This window comes from Mobula birostris, chromosome 1 (assembly GCF_030028105.1).
Source record: "Mobula birostris isolate sMobBir1 chromosome 1, sMobBir1.hap1, whole genome shotgun sequence".
NCBI classification, from domain to species: domain Eukaryota; kingdom Metazoa; phylum Chordata; class Chondrichthyes; order Myliobatiformes; family Myliobatidae; genus Mobula; species Mobula birostris.
The window spans coordinates 220,589,797-220,605,824 of NC_092370.1; the positions used below are offsets into that span (position 1 = coordinate 220,589,797).

At 42.7% G+C, this 16,028-nt stretch overlaps 1 protein-coding gene across 4 annotated transcripts in view; it reads right to left on the reverse strand.

Moving 5' to 3' along the window:
• Positions 1 to 380: 380 nt before the first annotated feature.
• Positions 381 to 16,028, reverse strand: part of lgmn (legumain) — a 62,018-nt gene continuing 46,370 nt past the window's right edge. For all 4 annotated transcript variants that reach the window (XM_072271664.1, XM_072271674.1, XM_072271683.1 and 1 more), the window contains exons 10-14: positions 11,091 to 11,180; positions 4,726 to 4,920; positions 2,509 to 2,679; positions 1,262 to 1,329; positions 381 to 905 (exon numbers count right to left, since the gene is read on the reverse strand). In XM_072271664.1, the coding sequence (XP_072127765.1) occupies positions 863 to 905; positions 1,262 to 1,329; positions 2,509 to 2,679; positions 4,726 to 4,920; positions 11,091 to 11,180 (567 nt within the window). In that variant the 3' untranslated portion in view covers positions 381 to 862. The remainder of the gene's footprint in view (positions 906 to 1,261; positions 1,330 to 2,508; positions 2,680 to 4,725; positions 4,921 to 11,090; positions 11,181 to 16,028) is intronic.

Consider the following 16,028-nt stretch of genomic DNA (forward strand, 5'->3'; position numbering starts at 1 on the left):
GATCTATTTCGGCACACTTCCAGCCACATACATTGCTCAGCTTTCATTCTTGAAAGCTCCGTAAATGTGAACCTCTCAGACCGACTGTTTCAAAAAGAAATCTCAAGTACGAATGCAGGTCAATTCCCATCAAGGTAATCACCATAAAGCCGAGAAACAGAATCACACAGTCTTTCTCAACGAAAACTCACAATTCGCAGAGTTTATATAGTTAGTGTGGTTGACAGCCACTGATTGTAACTCAGTCATAACTTCCTCAACCACTTCAACAGCAGCTTCCCCCTGCATATCACAACTCACTATTAGTGTTTGCCAAGATGAAAAGAAACGCACTTTCATAAGTAGAAATATATTATATTGAAACTGCAATACGAGGGAGCGGAACTACCAGGCAACTTTATTCAAATTGCATTTAATAATCCTGTTAGAGGTAGGAATGTATGCAATTGTCAACATTTTCACTCTGGTCATATCAAATATCTTCAACGGACGTGAGGAAGGTTTTTTCTCAGTTCATTGGTTTATACATTGTTTTTATGCATACATGTATTTTGAGGACAGTAACATTAACATAGTGGTTATTAGTGCTTTCCCCGGTTACGTACAACGAGTATTAAAACAATCAAGGGAATCCATCTTTGGCTAACCAAGGTGCATAATCGCAGAAAATTAATTTCCCATCGGTAAGGCAATCTGAGTAAACTTTGTGCAGAAATAGTATGAAAATCAAGATTTATGAAAAGCAATATTATAAGAGAATGGTGTTCCACAGCGAATTAACAGATCTGTTCCATCATTTCTAATCCTTGAAGCTCCAAATCAAAATAGAATAAAATTTTCTGCATGTTCAGTCCAGTGCATTTTAACTCCTCACAAGGCATACTTTATCCATGGCGTGAAGAATACTGTAAAAGGGGATGCAATAGTCAGTTCAAAATATTCCTAGAAATTTTAATACAAGGAATTGATATATTAAATATACAAAAAGCACAAGCGGGACAGTGTTCAGGGTGGGGCACGAAAAAAGTGAAATGCTCAGAAAATGTGGCCAACAGCACTACAATGCACGTAAAAAAAGTTGGGGCCTTGTGTCAGACCAGTTTGTTTTTTTTTCTCTAACTTACTTTTCATCATGTTATTTACATCACTATAATAAAGAATATTTTAATTTGTTGGTTACAAGGTTTTCCAAACATTTGTGATAAAGCCATTGGACTGTAATGAAATACATCGTGATAAAATTCAAAACAGAAAACATTACCTGTTTATTGAGAAACCTTCTTCACAAAGATTGACTAAAGCATAAAGTTGTCTCAGTGCATACTCATTCTGCAAACAGAAAGGAAAAACTAGCATTATTAATAAAGAAAGAGTATTATGTGCAATTCTGATTGCCTCGCGATAGGAACAATGTCACCACACTAGAGAGAATACAGAAAAGATTCACAAGGGTGGTGTACATGATTCCAGACAAAAACAATCATTAGGCATTGAGCAACACACATCAAGATTAATTACCATTTACAAGCCAAGGAAATAGGAGTCCAGATAATCTCTGGTACAGGTCAATAATCTGTGAATTCCATTTAGAGTGGCCGCAGATGACAAGACTACACCATGCAATGGGGGAGCCCCATGATCAAACAAGAAGGCAGTATTTAGTGAGCAAGGTGCCTTTTGGATGATGTCTAGGAGGGAACTTTGAGAAATTGACAGTACAATGGAAACTCCAGAAGATTTATGTGCATGTGTTACCCACTCATGACTTTCAGTGTCTCATGATTACTACATCATTGCAAGTTAACATAAATTTAGCTTTTGCTGGACTGCACCTTGTTGCCTGTTATCTGTTAATGGAAGTGATATAACCTTACCTTTCTTAAATCTAAAAGCACCAATTCACTTACAAAAGCTGTCACCTTCTGAAGCAGCAGGGTTGTGCAATATAATGCACAGGACAAGACAAGCCCCACTCACAAAAAGGCAGAAAAACTATAGACAGCTGGCTACTTGGTCATAGTGGAACCTGCCCATATGCCCTTTACAGTCATAAAATTATTTTTTAAATGAGTCAATTAAAATAGTCTAATTGGGAATGTCAAAATTCTTAAAAACATAGTTAAGTGCCCTCAATACATTCAGCTAACATTTAAGTTATTGTATGTTCCTCATCTCCCTTGAAGCTGTTTTTCTCTATTCAAATAGATTGGCTCACGGTCTAATCTGGCACAAGGCCAGCATTTGCCATTATAACTGCTCCAAGTGCACTGACTTTAAAATACGGCCAGTAGTTCCGTGCAAAGTTGCCTCAGCAAGTTCTGACCCAACATTTTTTTTTAAACTGCTGTACTACAAAGGAAATTCTCTTGGCTGCATACTGATGACAATGACTTCTCCAAACCGAGATCCCGAAAATGCCCCCCCCCCCACCAAGAAAAAACAAACTAACATGTGGTAGGTTTCTCATTCTAAACAAAAAATAATTTTTCAGTGAAATTAGATACTTACAAGTATCGAGTGCCAGTTGAAGCAGCGGGTTTTGAAATAGTAATTTGCAGCTTGATAGCATGTGTGATCGTAGATACGATTTCGAGAATTTAGAATCCGTTCTGTTTGTTCCTCAGATCCTGTAACAATGGAAACTATCTTCCTCATGGACTCCTGAATTATTCTTTTTCTCTGCAAGAGAATGGGTGCATCGGTGAAGCAGGACTGTTGCATGGCTTTGACCTGGAACATCAACAATTCCTCCCCAATCCGTAAGCTGCTCAAACGGCTGGGTTCCTCCAGCATAAACACAGTAGATTCTGCAGATGCTGGAAACCCAGAGCAACACACAAGTTGTTGGAGGAACTCAGCAGGTCAGGCAGCATCTACAGAAGTGAATAAATAAAAATCGACATTTCAGGCTGAGACTCTTCATCAGGGCTTGGAGGGTCTCTTGAAGGATTTGAAGGAGACCCTGATGAAGCGTCTTGTCCGAAACATCTCTTGTACCTCCATTAGATATTGCTGTGATAGAGCGTTTCATTTATAAGGACTGAATAGGTTTGGTTTCCTTGGAAAGGTGTTCAAATAATGGTATGCAAAATTGCCAGGAGAATAGGAAAGGTAGCTTGCAGGAAACTTTTCCCCAGAACAGGTATCTAACTCTTGAGGGAGTAGGCATAGGATAAGAGGCAAGAAATGTGGAAGAGATCAGAGAAGGAACTTTTTCACCCAGAAATTGGAATAATACACAATGTGCTGGAGGAACTCAGCAGGTCAGGCAGCATCTATAGATAGGAATAAATGTAGTTTTCCAGCATCTGCAGAACCTCTTGTGTCTCTGAAATCTAGAATACGTTACCCGAGTGGGTGGCAAAGGCAGGTAGCCAGACAACATGTAAATGCCTGGATGGGCACTTCAGTCGCCAAGACATAGAAGGTGTTATGTGCTCAGAAAAGGGTTCAGTATAGATGGCTGATTTATGGTTGGCATAGGTCAAAAGGCATATCACTATGATTCTTTATGCAGAAACCTAAACAGTCAATTTCACTAATGAGACCGATTTCAAATAATTGACTGAAAAATAAGGATTGAAGATGCAGGAAGTACTCAGCAGGCAGGCAGCATCTGTGGAGATGGGAGCAGTTAACAAGTCAGATGTGTATCCTGACTCACATCTTTCAGTTATTACCCATACAGGCCATACTTGTGAGACTTAACGAGTGGCGATGAGGACTCAGACAGCAGGACAAGGCCACATCAATGGACTGTTTGAATAGGCCTCCAACAACATGTCATGAAAATGATCTTTTTAAAAAAATTAGACTATTTCAAAGCAAAACTACTGTTAATTCACTTTTTTTTTTAAAAGTTAAGGTGAGCACCCTCATACAAATGACTAGGACCAGACTAGACACACAAAACCTCATTATATTACTGGGAAATACAAGGTGCTTCAGCTCAGCAATTTCTGGAGCACCCAGGAATCAATGGAGAATGCCCCAGCTCAGAAAATGGCTCTGCCCTGAGATCTGCAGCTTGCAGTCATTTAGTGACCAAAAGTCAAAGCAAACTCCATTATTCAGTCCACAGTCCCCAAATCCTAAGGACTTTCTACTTCCTGACTAGCTGCATCACTGCCTGGCATGGGAACTGTACTTCCCTCAATCGCAGGACTCTGCAGAGAGTGGTGTGGACAGCCCAGTGCATCTGTAGATGTGAACTTCCCACTATTCAGGACATTTACAGTAATAGGTGTGTAAAAAGGGCCCAAAGGATCACTGGAGACCAGAGTTATCCCATCCACAAACCGTTCCAGCTGCTACCATCTGGGAAACAGTACCGCAGTATAAAAGCCAGAACCAACAGGCTCCGGGACAACTTCTTCCACCAGGCCATCAGACTGATTAATTCATACTGACACAATTGTATTTCTAAGCTATATTGACTGTTTTGCTGTATATCTTACTGTACATACTATTTATTACAAATTTCTTTAATTTGCACATTCGGACAGATAAGTAACATAAAGATTTTTACTCATGTACGTGAATAATGCAAGAAATAAAGTCAATTCAATTCACAGTTCAACAGACAGCACTACCATTCATTGCATTAAAAATAATAACATTAGCGTCAAACTACGAACACCAAAAGGATTCACTAAACCTTAATTTGGGAAAGTGATAAAGCGCAAGGGGCTCTGCATGGATAAGTATGGAATGTACAATGCTCACCTGCAGATGCTCACTGATTTCTGCCAGAACCTTCTGAGCCACCTTAATGCTGTTGGTTGCCATGTACTTGCGTTTAAGAGTGGCAAGAACAACATCAGGGCTTGGCACTGCATCTACAATGTCTGTTGGAGGCTTCATTTTGGGGGGTCCCCTCTTCGCGCCCTGAAATGCACTCAGTTTCATGTGGGACACTGTCTAGGGAAAAAAGAAAAGAACATTTTTAAGGAATCCATTTTCTAGTAAGCATTTTTGTCTCCAATCAATGACAATTTTATTCTGTGCCAATGCTTTTCTTAGAGTCAGAAGGCAAGAGTCCTACATTCACTAGAAAATCTCCTAAAGTACTTAAATACAAAGAATATATTGACAGCACTGTGCCAGTCAGGTATATATTGGGTGGGGCATATATGACAGGGATCACAGGATAGTCTACTTTAAACCAAACAAAATTAATCTACAGAGAAAAAGTGTATTTAAAGGGCTGAAGAAAGAACAGTTAACTTCTTCCACTGAAAGCATAACAAATTTTCTCAGAAAACTGTAGTGAGTGGAGGCTGATTACCCAAATAATCACATCGTCAAGTTCGCCAATGACATGACAGTCATCACCAGCAAGGATGAGGCAGCCTACAGAGGGGAGGTAAGAGCACGAGGCCTGGTGTCAGCCAAATAACCTGTTCCTCATTGTCAACAAGACATCGGAGATAGTCGACTTCAGGAGAAGTTGCACCACTCACATCTTCCTTATCTCAGCAGCACAGCAGTGCAAACTAAGCAGTTTCAAACTCCCAGGAGTGCATATTTTGCATAATCTCTCGTGGTCACAGAACACATCCTAAACAATCAGGAAAGCTCACCAATGCCTTTACTTTCTGGGGAGACTGAAGAGAGCAGGACGACACACATCAATACTCATAACCTTCTACAGATACGCAGTAGAGTATTCTATCATGTTGCATCACTGCTCGCTACAGAAACTACACTGCAGGGGCAGGAAGGTTCTACAACAGATAGTCAGATCTGCCCAACACCTCACCAGCACCAACATACCTGCCATCAGGGACATATAATACAGAAAGGTACGGGAAAAAGGCCAGAAATATCATGGAGGAGCCCACCCACCCTGCTCATGGACTGTCTGTCCCACTCCCATTAGGGAGGAGGCTACGTAGCATCTATGCTAAGATCATCAGACTCAAAAACATCCACTTTCCCAAGCAGCAAGGCTCAGCAACACCCCCACACTCTTTACCACCACTACTTTACCATTTCCCAACAGAGCCAATTTACATGTACAGACTACCCTGTGCCCAGTGTCACTTTATGGTCAATCGATGTATACAAGCTATCTTACCTATTTATATTTATTGTTTTTTACTATTGTGCTCTTTATCTTATTGTGTTTTTTGTGTGCTGCAATCGACCTGGAGTAACAAATATTTTGTTGTCTTTTAGACTCGTGTACTGGAAATGACATTAAACAATGTTGAACAACTACTAATAGAACATCTGCATCCGTTTGGCTCATGCTCTGCACGAGTCTTCCCATCAAATGCTCAGCAACACATTCTTATATTCTCCATCAGGCATTTAAATACCCTTCCTTCCTTAAATGTGTAGATACCAATGCTCTTGGGCTGGCATTCCACATTTCAATCACTGACACAGTTTCTACAGGATTTCCTATTGGATTTAATAAACCCCTACCTCTGGCTTCTGGAAATACCTGCAGAATCAGAAACAAAATCTGAATCCAGTTTAGTATCACTGGCATACATCATGAAATTTATTGTTTGGCAGCAGAGGTACACTGCAATACATAACAATAAAAGCTATAAGTTACATTAAATATACAAATTAAATTACGCAGTGCAAAAAGAGAGGAAAAAATAGTGAGGTAGTGTTCATGGGTTCATTGTCCATTCAGAAACCTGATGGCAGAGGGGAAGAAGCTGTTTCTGAAACATTGAATGTGGATCTTCAGGTTTCTGTACTTCCTCGCTGATGGGAGCAAACAGTAGAGGGCATGTTCTGGGTGATGGGGGTCCTTAATAATGGATACCACTTTCAGGCAACATGTTTTGAAGGTGCCCATGATGGTGTTGGTTGCGTTTACAACCTTCTGCAGCTTTTTCCTGATCCTGTGCACTGGTCCCTCCATACCAGACGGTGATGCAGCCAGTCAGAATGCTCTCCATGGTGCGTCAGTAGAAATTTGCGAGAGTCTTTGGTGACATACTAAGTTTCCTCAAACTCCTACTGATATATTGCCTCCGTTGTGTCTTCTTTGTAATTGCACCAATACGTTGAGCCCAGGATAGATCCTCAAGAGACGTTGACACCCAGGAACTTGAAAGTGCTCACCCTTTCCACTTCTGATCCCTTATTGAGGACAGTTGTGTGTTCCCTCGTCTTACTCTTCATGAAGTCCAAAAGTCCTTGGTCTTACTGACATCGAGTGCAAGGTTGTTGCTGCGACACCACTCAACCAGTTGATCTGTCTCGCTCCTGTACGCATCCTCATCACCGTCTGAAACTCTGCCACCAATGGTTGTGTCACTAGCAAATTTATAGTTGGCATTTGAGCTATACCGAGCCACACAGTCATTGAGCAGTGGGCTAAGCATGCATCCTTGAGCTGCAAAAGTGTTGACTGTCAGCAAAGAGCAGCTGTTATTACTGACCTGCACACACTGTGGTCTCCTGATGAGAAAGTCAAGGATCCAGATGCAAAGGGACCATAAGATATAGGAGCAGAATTAGGCTATTCAGTCCATCTGCCATTTCATCATGGCTGATCCATATTTTCTCTCAACCCCATCTCCTGCCTTTTCCCCGTATCCCTTCATGCCCTGACCAATCAAGAATCCATTAACCTCTGCCTTAAATATACATAAAGACTTGGCCCTCATGGCTGCCTGTGGCAACAAGGTCCACAGATTCACAACTCTCTGGCTGAAGAAATTTCTCCTCACCTCCATTCTAAAAGGATGCCTCTCTATTCTGGTATTAGACTCTCCCACCATAGGAAACTTCTCCTCCATAGCCACTCTATTAAAGGAAGGTACAGAGGCCCAAGTTTTGGAGCTTGTTGATTAAAATTGAGGGCATGATTGTGTTGGACAATGAGTGTAGTCAATAAACAGCAGCCTGACACAGGTATTACTATTGTCCAGGTGATCCAAGGCTGAGTGGAGAGCTAGTGATTGCATCTGCTGTAGACCTGTTGTGGCGATAGGCAAATTGCAGCAGGTCCAGGTCCTTGCTCAGGCAGGAGCTGTCTCTGGCCATGACCAACCTCTCAAAGCACTTCACTGCTGTAGATGTGAGTGCAACTGGGCAATAGTTGTTGAGGCAGCTCATCGCACTCTTCTTAGGCACTGGTGTGATTGTCGCCCCTTTGTAGTAGGTAGGAACCTTCAACTGGGGCAATAAGAGATTGAAGATGTCCTTGAGCACTCTCCAGTTGGTTTGCACAGGTTTTCAGATGACAAATTTCCTGGTTCATCCATGGCTTTTAGTTTAGGTATGTCCGCTATGTTCTCAAAGGCACACATTAATGCCCACAGGTCTTGAAATCAGTGACAGCTGTGACGTATCTGAATATTGTCCGGTCCATCCACTCAAGGCAAATCCTGTAAGCGCTCCTGCACCTCCCCTGACCTTACCTTCTGGGTTCTCACCACAGGTGCTGCAGTCTTTAGTCCCTGCCTATACACTGGGAGTAGAAGTACAGCCAGGTGGTCGGACTTCCCAAAGTATAGGTGTGGGATGGCATGGTAAGCACTCTTGATTGTGGTATAACCACAGTACAGTGGGCACTACAGCAGCATAGCAGTCAGCGTGGCACTGTTACAGCTGGGGCATCAGAGTTCAGAACTCAATCCCGGCATCTTCTATAAGGAGTCTGTACATCCTCCCCATGGAATGTGTGGGTTTTCCCCAAGTGTTCCAGTTTCCTCCCAGTCCAAAGGTGTAACGGGTAGGTTGATTGGTTACTGTACACTTTCCTGTCAGTAGGCTAGGGTTAAATTGAGGTTGCTGGAGTGTCACTGCATCACTATATAAATAACAATGGTCAAGTGCATCACTGTGTAAATAACAATGGCCAAGTGTGTTGGCTCCTCGGGTTCCACGGGCGGTATATTGGTGGCAGTTGTTCCAATACATCTTCAAGCTGGCTCCCGCACTGACAGAGAAGCATCAGGGTGTGCAGCTTTATGCCTGCTGATTACGGTGCTCAGCTCCTACAGTGCTCCGCCTCGTCCGCCACAACAGACAGGATCTCCCGGGAGCCACCCACTTCAACTCTGCTTCCCATTCCCATTCAGATATGTCCATACATGGCCTCCTCTACTGCCATGATGAGACTAAACTCAGGTTGGAGGAGCAACACCTTATACACTGTCTGGGTAGTCTCCAGCCCCTTGGTATGAACATAGAATTCTCCAACTTCCGGTAATTCCCTCCCCCTCCCTTCCCCTACCCCTATTTCACTTTGCCCCCTCCCCCAGCTGCCTATCACCTCCCTCATGGTTCTGCCTCCTTCTACTACCCATTGTGTTTTCCCCTATTCCTTCTTCACCTTTCCTGCCTATCACCTCCCTGCTTCCCCTCCTCCACTCCTTTATCTTTCCCCTTACTGGTTCTTCACCTGGAACCTACCAGCCTTCTCCTTCCCACTCTCCCCCCACCTTCTTTATAGGGCCTCTGCCCCTTCCCCCTACAGTCCTGACGAAGGGTTCCGGCCCAAAACGTCGACTCATCATTTTCACGGATGCTGCCCGACCTGCTGAGTTCCTCCAGCATGTTGTGAGTGTTGCTTTGATCCCAGCATCTGCTGATTATTTTGTGTTGAGGTTGGCCTGAGGTGGAAAGCACACTGCTACCGGGATGATGGCGGAAAACTCTCTCGGCTGATAAAATGGACGACATTTAATCGCTAGGTGTTCCAGATCAGGTGAGCAGGACTGAGGTAGAACTGCAATGTTTTGTGTAGCACGATGGGTTAATCATAAAGCATACTTCACCTCCTCTGCCTTTAAAAGACTGGCCTGTCCTGCCTTTGTGGAGAATGGTGAAACCACCAAGCTACTATGTCTGAAATGGCTGGGGATAGCTTAATGAAGTGAACACTGAGGATTTCAGTAATACTTCTGCTTTGGAAAGGAATGCCAAGTAATTGGGAATGGAAATCCAATGGCTGGGTTGGCCCAACATAGTCCTCTTCAAAACATTTTACAGAAATTACATACTCAGCTACCCTTCCTGACAAAGAACACATATATTATCTAAGCTGAAGATCTAGGCTGCCTGAACTAGGTCTAATTGCTCAACCTTTTCAGATCTGTCTGCCTCTAAAGAAATACGTGACACCAAAGAAAAATAAAGGAAACTGGTAATGTCTGTAATTTATTTCTCAATTTTAAAAAATAGTGATTAGTTGTACATCCTGATTAAATGCAACAGACTGCCCCTTGCACAAAGTACAAGGTGAGAGAAAATAAGAGCAAGATTTCTATAGAGCTTTTTAAAAACAAATTTTACAACCTGGCACATTCAAGTTGTATTCCTCAGTTGGATTAGAAATAACCTTGCCCTTTAATAAGGTGAATATTGAGGATTTCAGTAATGCTTCTGCTTTGGAAGGGGATGCCAAATAATTACAAATGGAGATCCAATGGTTGGGTTGGCCCAACATAGTCCTCTTATAGAGATTACATACTTAGCCTCAGAAAAAAATGGAATGTTTTAAAGTTCTACATTGGAAGTGGAAGGCAGATTAATAAAAGTTCTACATTGGAAGTGGAAGGCAGATTAATAAAAGGAGGACTGAAACAGAGTCACCTGCCTAAAAACGGGCTTTTCAGCCCACTGGGTCCATGCTGATCATTAAGAATCCATTTCATTTGACATTACATTAATCTCATCATTTAGAAAGCTGTGTGTGTGTGGAATCATCACAGCATTGTTTTTAGATGCGCAATAAGAACGCAAGCCAGCATCCGCACTGGACTCTGAGGCGAGTGATTGCGGGTTCGAATCCGGCCAGCTCGCTTTCCATCCGTGCTGGTTTGATCCTCGAGCTCGCAACTTGGCCTCATAAAAAAACGGACAAACACCAAGGCAACAGCCATTGCTGCCCGATGCACAAAGAGAAACTCCAGTAACAACATAGCTGCTGACCAAAAAGAAGGAAAGTGGAAGGGAAATGGTGGAGAGGGGCAGAAGGGACAAGAAAATTATAATTTTTTTTTTAAAAACCAAGTAACCAGATGAAAAGCAACAGGCTCATCTTCTCTAGCCGCCTTTTCCAAGAGAGACAGAAAAATGCTAATGGTATGGACCACGAGTGAAATCCTTACCATGTTTCCATACTTTTGCACATGGCTCGTGTTGGTCCTCCTCTTTACAAGTTTGAACTGATAATGCAATGTTTCTTTCCTCAGGTCCTCCTGAAAAATGAAGGAAATGTGAATGGAAATCCTACAGTACCAGCTCTGCAAACAAATATACTGTATGGCAGCTGATCAGTCTTCATTGTGATTGGTGGCCAAATTCTGGCATCTAACACAGGGGTCCCCAACCTTTTTTGCACAGCGGACCGGGTTAATATTGACAATATTCTTGTGGACCGGCCGACGGGTGGGGTGTTAATCACGACTGGAATATAGGTGAAAATATAAGTCATTTATAAGTGGCTAATAATACACTCAATTTCATTTCTAAAAGGGTTTATCTAATGAATTTAATATTAAACACACAGCGCATATTTTCCTCTCATGAATATTGTATAGTGATAAGTCAATTATAAGTCACTTATAAGTCAATAGCATCGTAACATTTTAAGTAACGTTTGGATATTAAACACACAGCGCATATTTTCCTCGTATGAACATATAAAATCATTGCAACACATCAATATCGCTGAATCAGTGGGAGCCCTGGGCTTGTTTTCCTGCAACAAGACGGTCCCATCGAGGGGTGATGGGAGACAGCGATACTCGAAGGGGGTTCCTTATGTCCAGTCTATTCCTCAATTCAGTTTTCGTTGCATTCATTGCAGAAAATCCTGCTTCGCAGAGATATGCTGTTGGAAATGGAAGCAATGTCTTCTGTGCTTTCATGGCTATCTCAGGATATTCCAGAATGCCGGCAGAGATGTTATGACAAACATACTTTTCAGCCTGCCGTCATTTGCAAGCTCAAGGAGTTGATCTTCTTCATGCGCTGACATGGATGATTCACCGGGGACATTCACAAGTGGGTCACGGACCCATTCTTTACACGTCTTGGGTCATTTGAGGTTGGGAAGTAACGCTCAAATTTTGTCGACAGCAAAGATAGGTGATCGCGCACCAGCTGTGAGAAGGACAGTGCAGCCTCAGTCTCTTTCAAAATCCCAGATAATGTTGGGAACAAGTCAAATATGCCCCTGTCCACTCACCGTCCCCACAGTTCCAGTTTGGCTTTGAAAGCAGACACTTTATCTGCCAACTTGAAGGCAGTTGTCATTCTCCCCTGAAGTGACAAATTGAGTTCATTGAGCAGGTTGAAGATGTCACACCGATAGCCACTAAGTACGACGTTCTCAGAGCAGCAGCATTTGTGGAGGTGGCTGCTCTCAGCACCTGCTTCTGTCCCGCTTGCTCATGTTTTTTCCTCTCAAAAAACTCAACAGATTTGTCTTTAAGTGCAGGGTGCTTGGACTCAAGTACCAAAGCAGTTTTGAGGGCTCATTGCCTCATTAGACAGCTTGTCTCCACATATCACACACAGGGGCTTGGAGCACGTGAGTCACCGATCGCAATAAAGCCATATTTTATGTACGACTCGTCGTATTTTCTGTTGAAGGAAGCTTTCTTTTTTTTCCCGCAGTCTCTGCCTGAGCTGTCTCTGCGTTATCATCATCATTAGGCCTTTTATGTCCTTTTCCACCTCTTCCAAAGAAACTTTCAAGCAACGTTTGCTTTTAACTCATACCGACTGATGACCTCGCGTGCATAATGACCTCGTGTACGTTCAACAGTGGACGTGACAGGAAATGAGGAAAGGTGCAGTTGACTCATATCGCTTCATAGCACCAAATAATATCGTTTCCTTGCGGACCAGTAGCACATAGAACCATAGAAACTACAGCACAGAAACAGGCCTTTTGGCCCTTCTTGGCTGTGCCGAACCATCTTCTGCCTAGTCCCACTGACCTGCACACGGACCATATCCCTCCATACACCTCCCATCCATGTATCTGTCCAATTTATTCTTAAATGTTAAAAAAGAACCCGCATTTACCACCTCATCTGACAGCTCATTCCATACTCCCACCACTCTCTGTGTGAAGAAGCCCCCCCTAATGTTCCCTTTAACCTTCTCCCCCCTCACCCTTAACCCATGTCCTCTGGTTTTTTTCTCCCCTTGCCTCAGTGGAAAAAGCCTGCTTGCATTCACTCTATCTATACCCATCATAATTTTATATACCTCTATCAAATCTCCCCTCATTCTTCTACACTCCAGGGAATAAAGTCCTAACCTATTCAACTTTTCTCTGTAACTGAGCTTCTCAAGTCCTGGCAACATCCTTGTAAACCTTCTCTGCACTCTTTCAACCTTATTTATATCCTTCCTGTAATTTGGTGACCAAAACTGAACACAATACTCCAGATTTGGCCTCACCAATGCCTTATACAACCTCATCATAACATTCCAGCTCTATTAATCAAAGTATTGAGTATAAAAGGCCAATGTACCAAAAGCTCTCTTTACGACCCTAACTACTTGTGACGCCACTTTTAGGGAATTTTGTATCTGTATTCCCAGATCCCTCTGTTCTACTGCACTCCTCAGTGCCTTACCATTAATCCTGTATGTTCTACCTTGGTTTGTCCTTCCAACGTGCAATACTTCACACTTGTCTGTATTAAACTCCATCTGCCATTTTTCTGCCCATTTTTCCAGCTGGTCCAAGTCCCTCTGCAGGCTCTGAAAACCTTCCTCACTGTCTACTATACTGCCAATCTTTGTATCATCAGCAAATTTGCTGATCCAATTTACCACATTATCATCCAGATCATTGATATAGATGACAAATAACAATGGACCCAGCACTGATCCCTGTGGCACACCACTAGTCACAGGCCTCCACTCAGAGAAGCAATTCTCTACCACCACTCTTTGGCTTCTTCCATTGAGCCAATGTCTAATCCAATTTACCACCTCTCCATGTATACCTAGCGACTGAATTTTCCTAACTAACCTTCCATGCGGGACCTTGTCAAAGGCCTTACTGAAATCCATGTAGACGATATCCACTGCCTTCCCTTCATCCACTTTCCTGGTAACCTCCTCGAAAAACTCCAATAGATTGGTCAAACATGACCTACCATGCACAAAGCCATGTTGACTCTCCCCAATAAGTCCCTGTCTATCCAAATGTTTGTAGATTCTGTCTCTTAGTACTCCCTCCAATAACTTACCCACTACCGACGTTAAACTCACCAGCCTATAATTTCCTGGATTACTTTTCGATCCTTTTTTAAACAACGGAACAACATGAGCCACTCTCCAATCCTCCGGCACCTCACCCGTAAACAGTGACATTTTAAATATTTCTGCCAGGGCCCCCGCAACTTCAACACCAGTCTCTTTCAAGGTCCGAGGGAACACTCTGTCAGGTCCCGGGGATTTATCCACTTTAATTTTCCTCAAGACAGCAAGGACCTCCTCCTTTTCAATCTGTACAGTTTCCATGATCTCACTACTTGATTCCCTCAATTCCATAGACTTCATGCCAGTTTCCTTAGTAAACACAGACGCAAAAAACCTATTTAAGATCTCCCCCATTTCCTTTGGTTCCGCACATAGCTGACCACTCTGATCTTCAAGAGGACCAATTTTATCCCTTACAATCCTTTTGCTCTTAATATACCTGTAAAAGCTCTTTGGATTATCCTTCACTTTGACTGCCAAGGCAACCTCATGTCTTCTTTTAGCCCTCCTGATTACTTTCTTAAGTATTTTCTTACACTTCTTATACTCCTCAAGCACCTGATTTACTCTCTGTTTCCTATACATTTCATACAACTCCCTCTTCTTCTTTATCAGAGTTGCAATATCCCTTGAGAACCAAGGTTCCTTATTCCTATTCAATTTGCCTTTAATCCTGACAGGAACATACAAACTCTGCACTCCAAAATTTCCCCTTTGAAGGCTTCCCACCTACCAATCACATCTTTGCCAGAGAACAACCTGTCCCAATCCACGCTTTTCAGATCCTTTCCCATTTCTTCAAATTTGGCCTTCTTCCAGTTCAGAACCTCAACCCTAGGACCAGATCTATCCTTGTCCATGATCAAATTGAAACTAATGGTGTTATGATCACTGGAACCAAAGTGCTCCCCAACACAGACTTCTGTCACTTGTCCTAACTCGTTTCCTAACAGGAGATCCAATATTGCATCCCCTCTAGTTGGTCCCTCTATATATTGATTTAGAAAACTTTCCTGAACACATTTTACAAACTCTAAACCATCTAGACCCCTAACAGTATGGGAGTCCCAATCAATGTATGGAAAATTAAAATCCCCTACCACCACAACTTTATGTTTCCTGCAGTTGCCTGCTATCTCTCTGCAGATTTGCTCTTCCAAGTCTCTTTGACTATTGGGTGGTCTGTAATACAATCCCACTAATGTGGCCATACCTTTCCTGGTTCTCAGCTCCACCCATAAGGACTCAGTAGACAAGCCCTCTAATCTGTCCTGCCTGAGCACTGCTGTAATATTCTCCCTAACAAGCAATGCTACTCCCCCACCTTTCATTCCTCTGCCTCGATCACATCTGAAACATCGGAACCCTGGAATATTAAGCTGCCAGTCCTGCCCTTCCTGTAGCCAAGTTTCACTAATTGCTACAACGTCATAATTCCACGTGTCAATCCACGCCCTCAACTCATCCGCCTTCCCTGCAATACTCCTAGCATTGAAATATATACACCTCAGAAGATTTTTACCACCACTCACAACCTTTCTATCAGTGGATTTGCTTGAACTTTCAACATCATTTATTTTTACCCCAGCCACACTGTCAGCTCTGGCACTCTGGCTCCCATCCCCCTGCTTTGCAGCCTGGTAGCGGTCTGCAGTCCGGTGATTGGGGACCACTGATCTAACAGGATCCCAAAAACTTACAGGTATAAGAGCATACAGTGCAAGAAAGAGCAACCAGTTACATTTCAATGAATGGCAACTTATTAATTTAAATATTTTGGAGTGCTAAATAACTTTTCATTCTTGCACCTCAAGTTT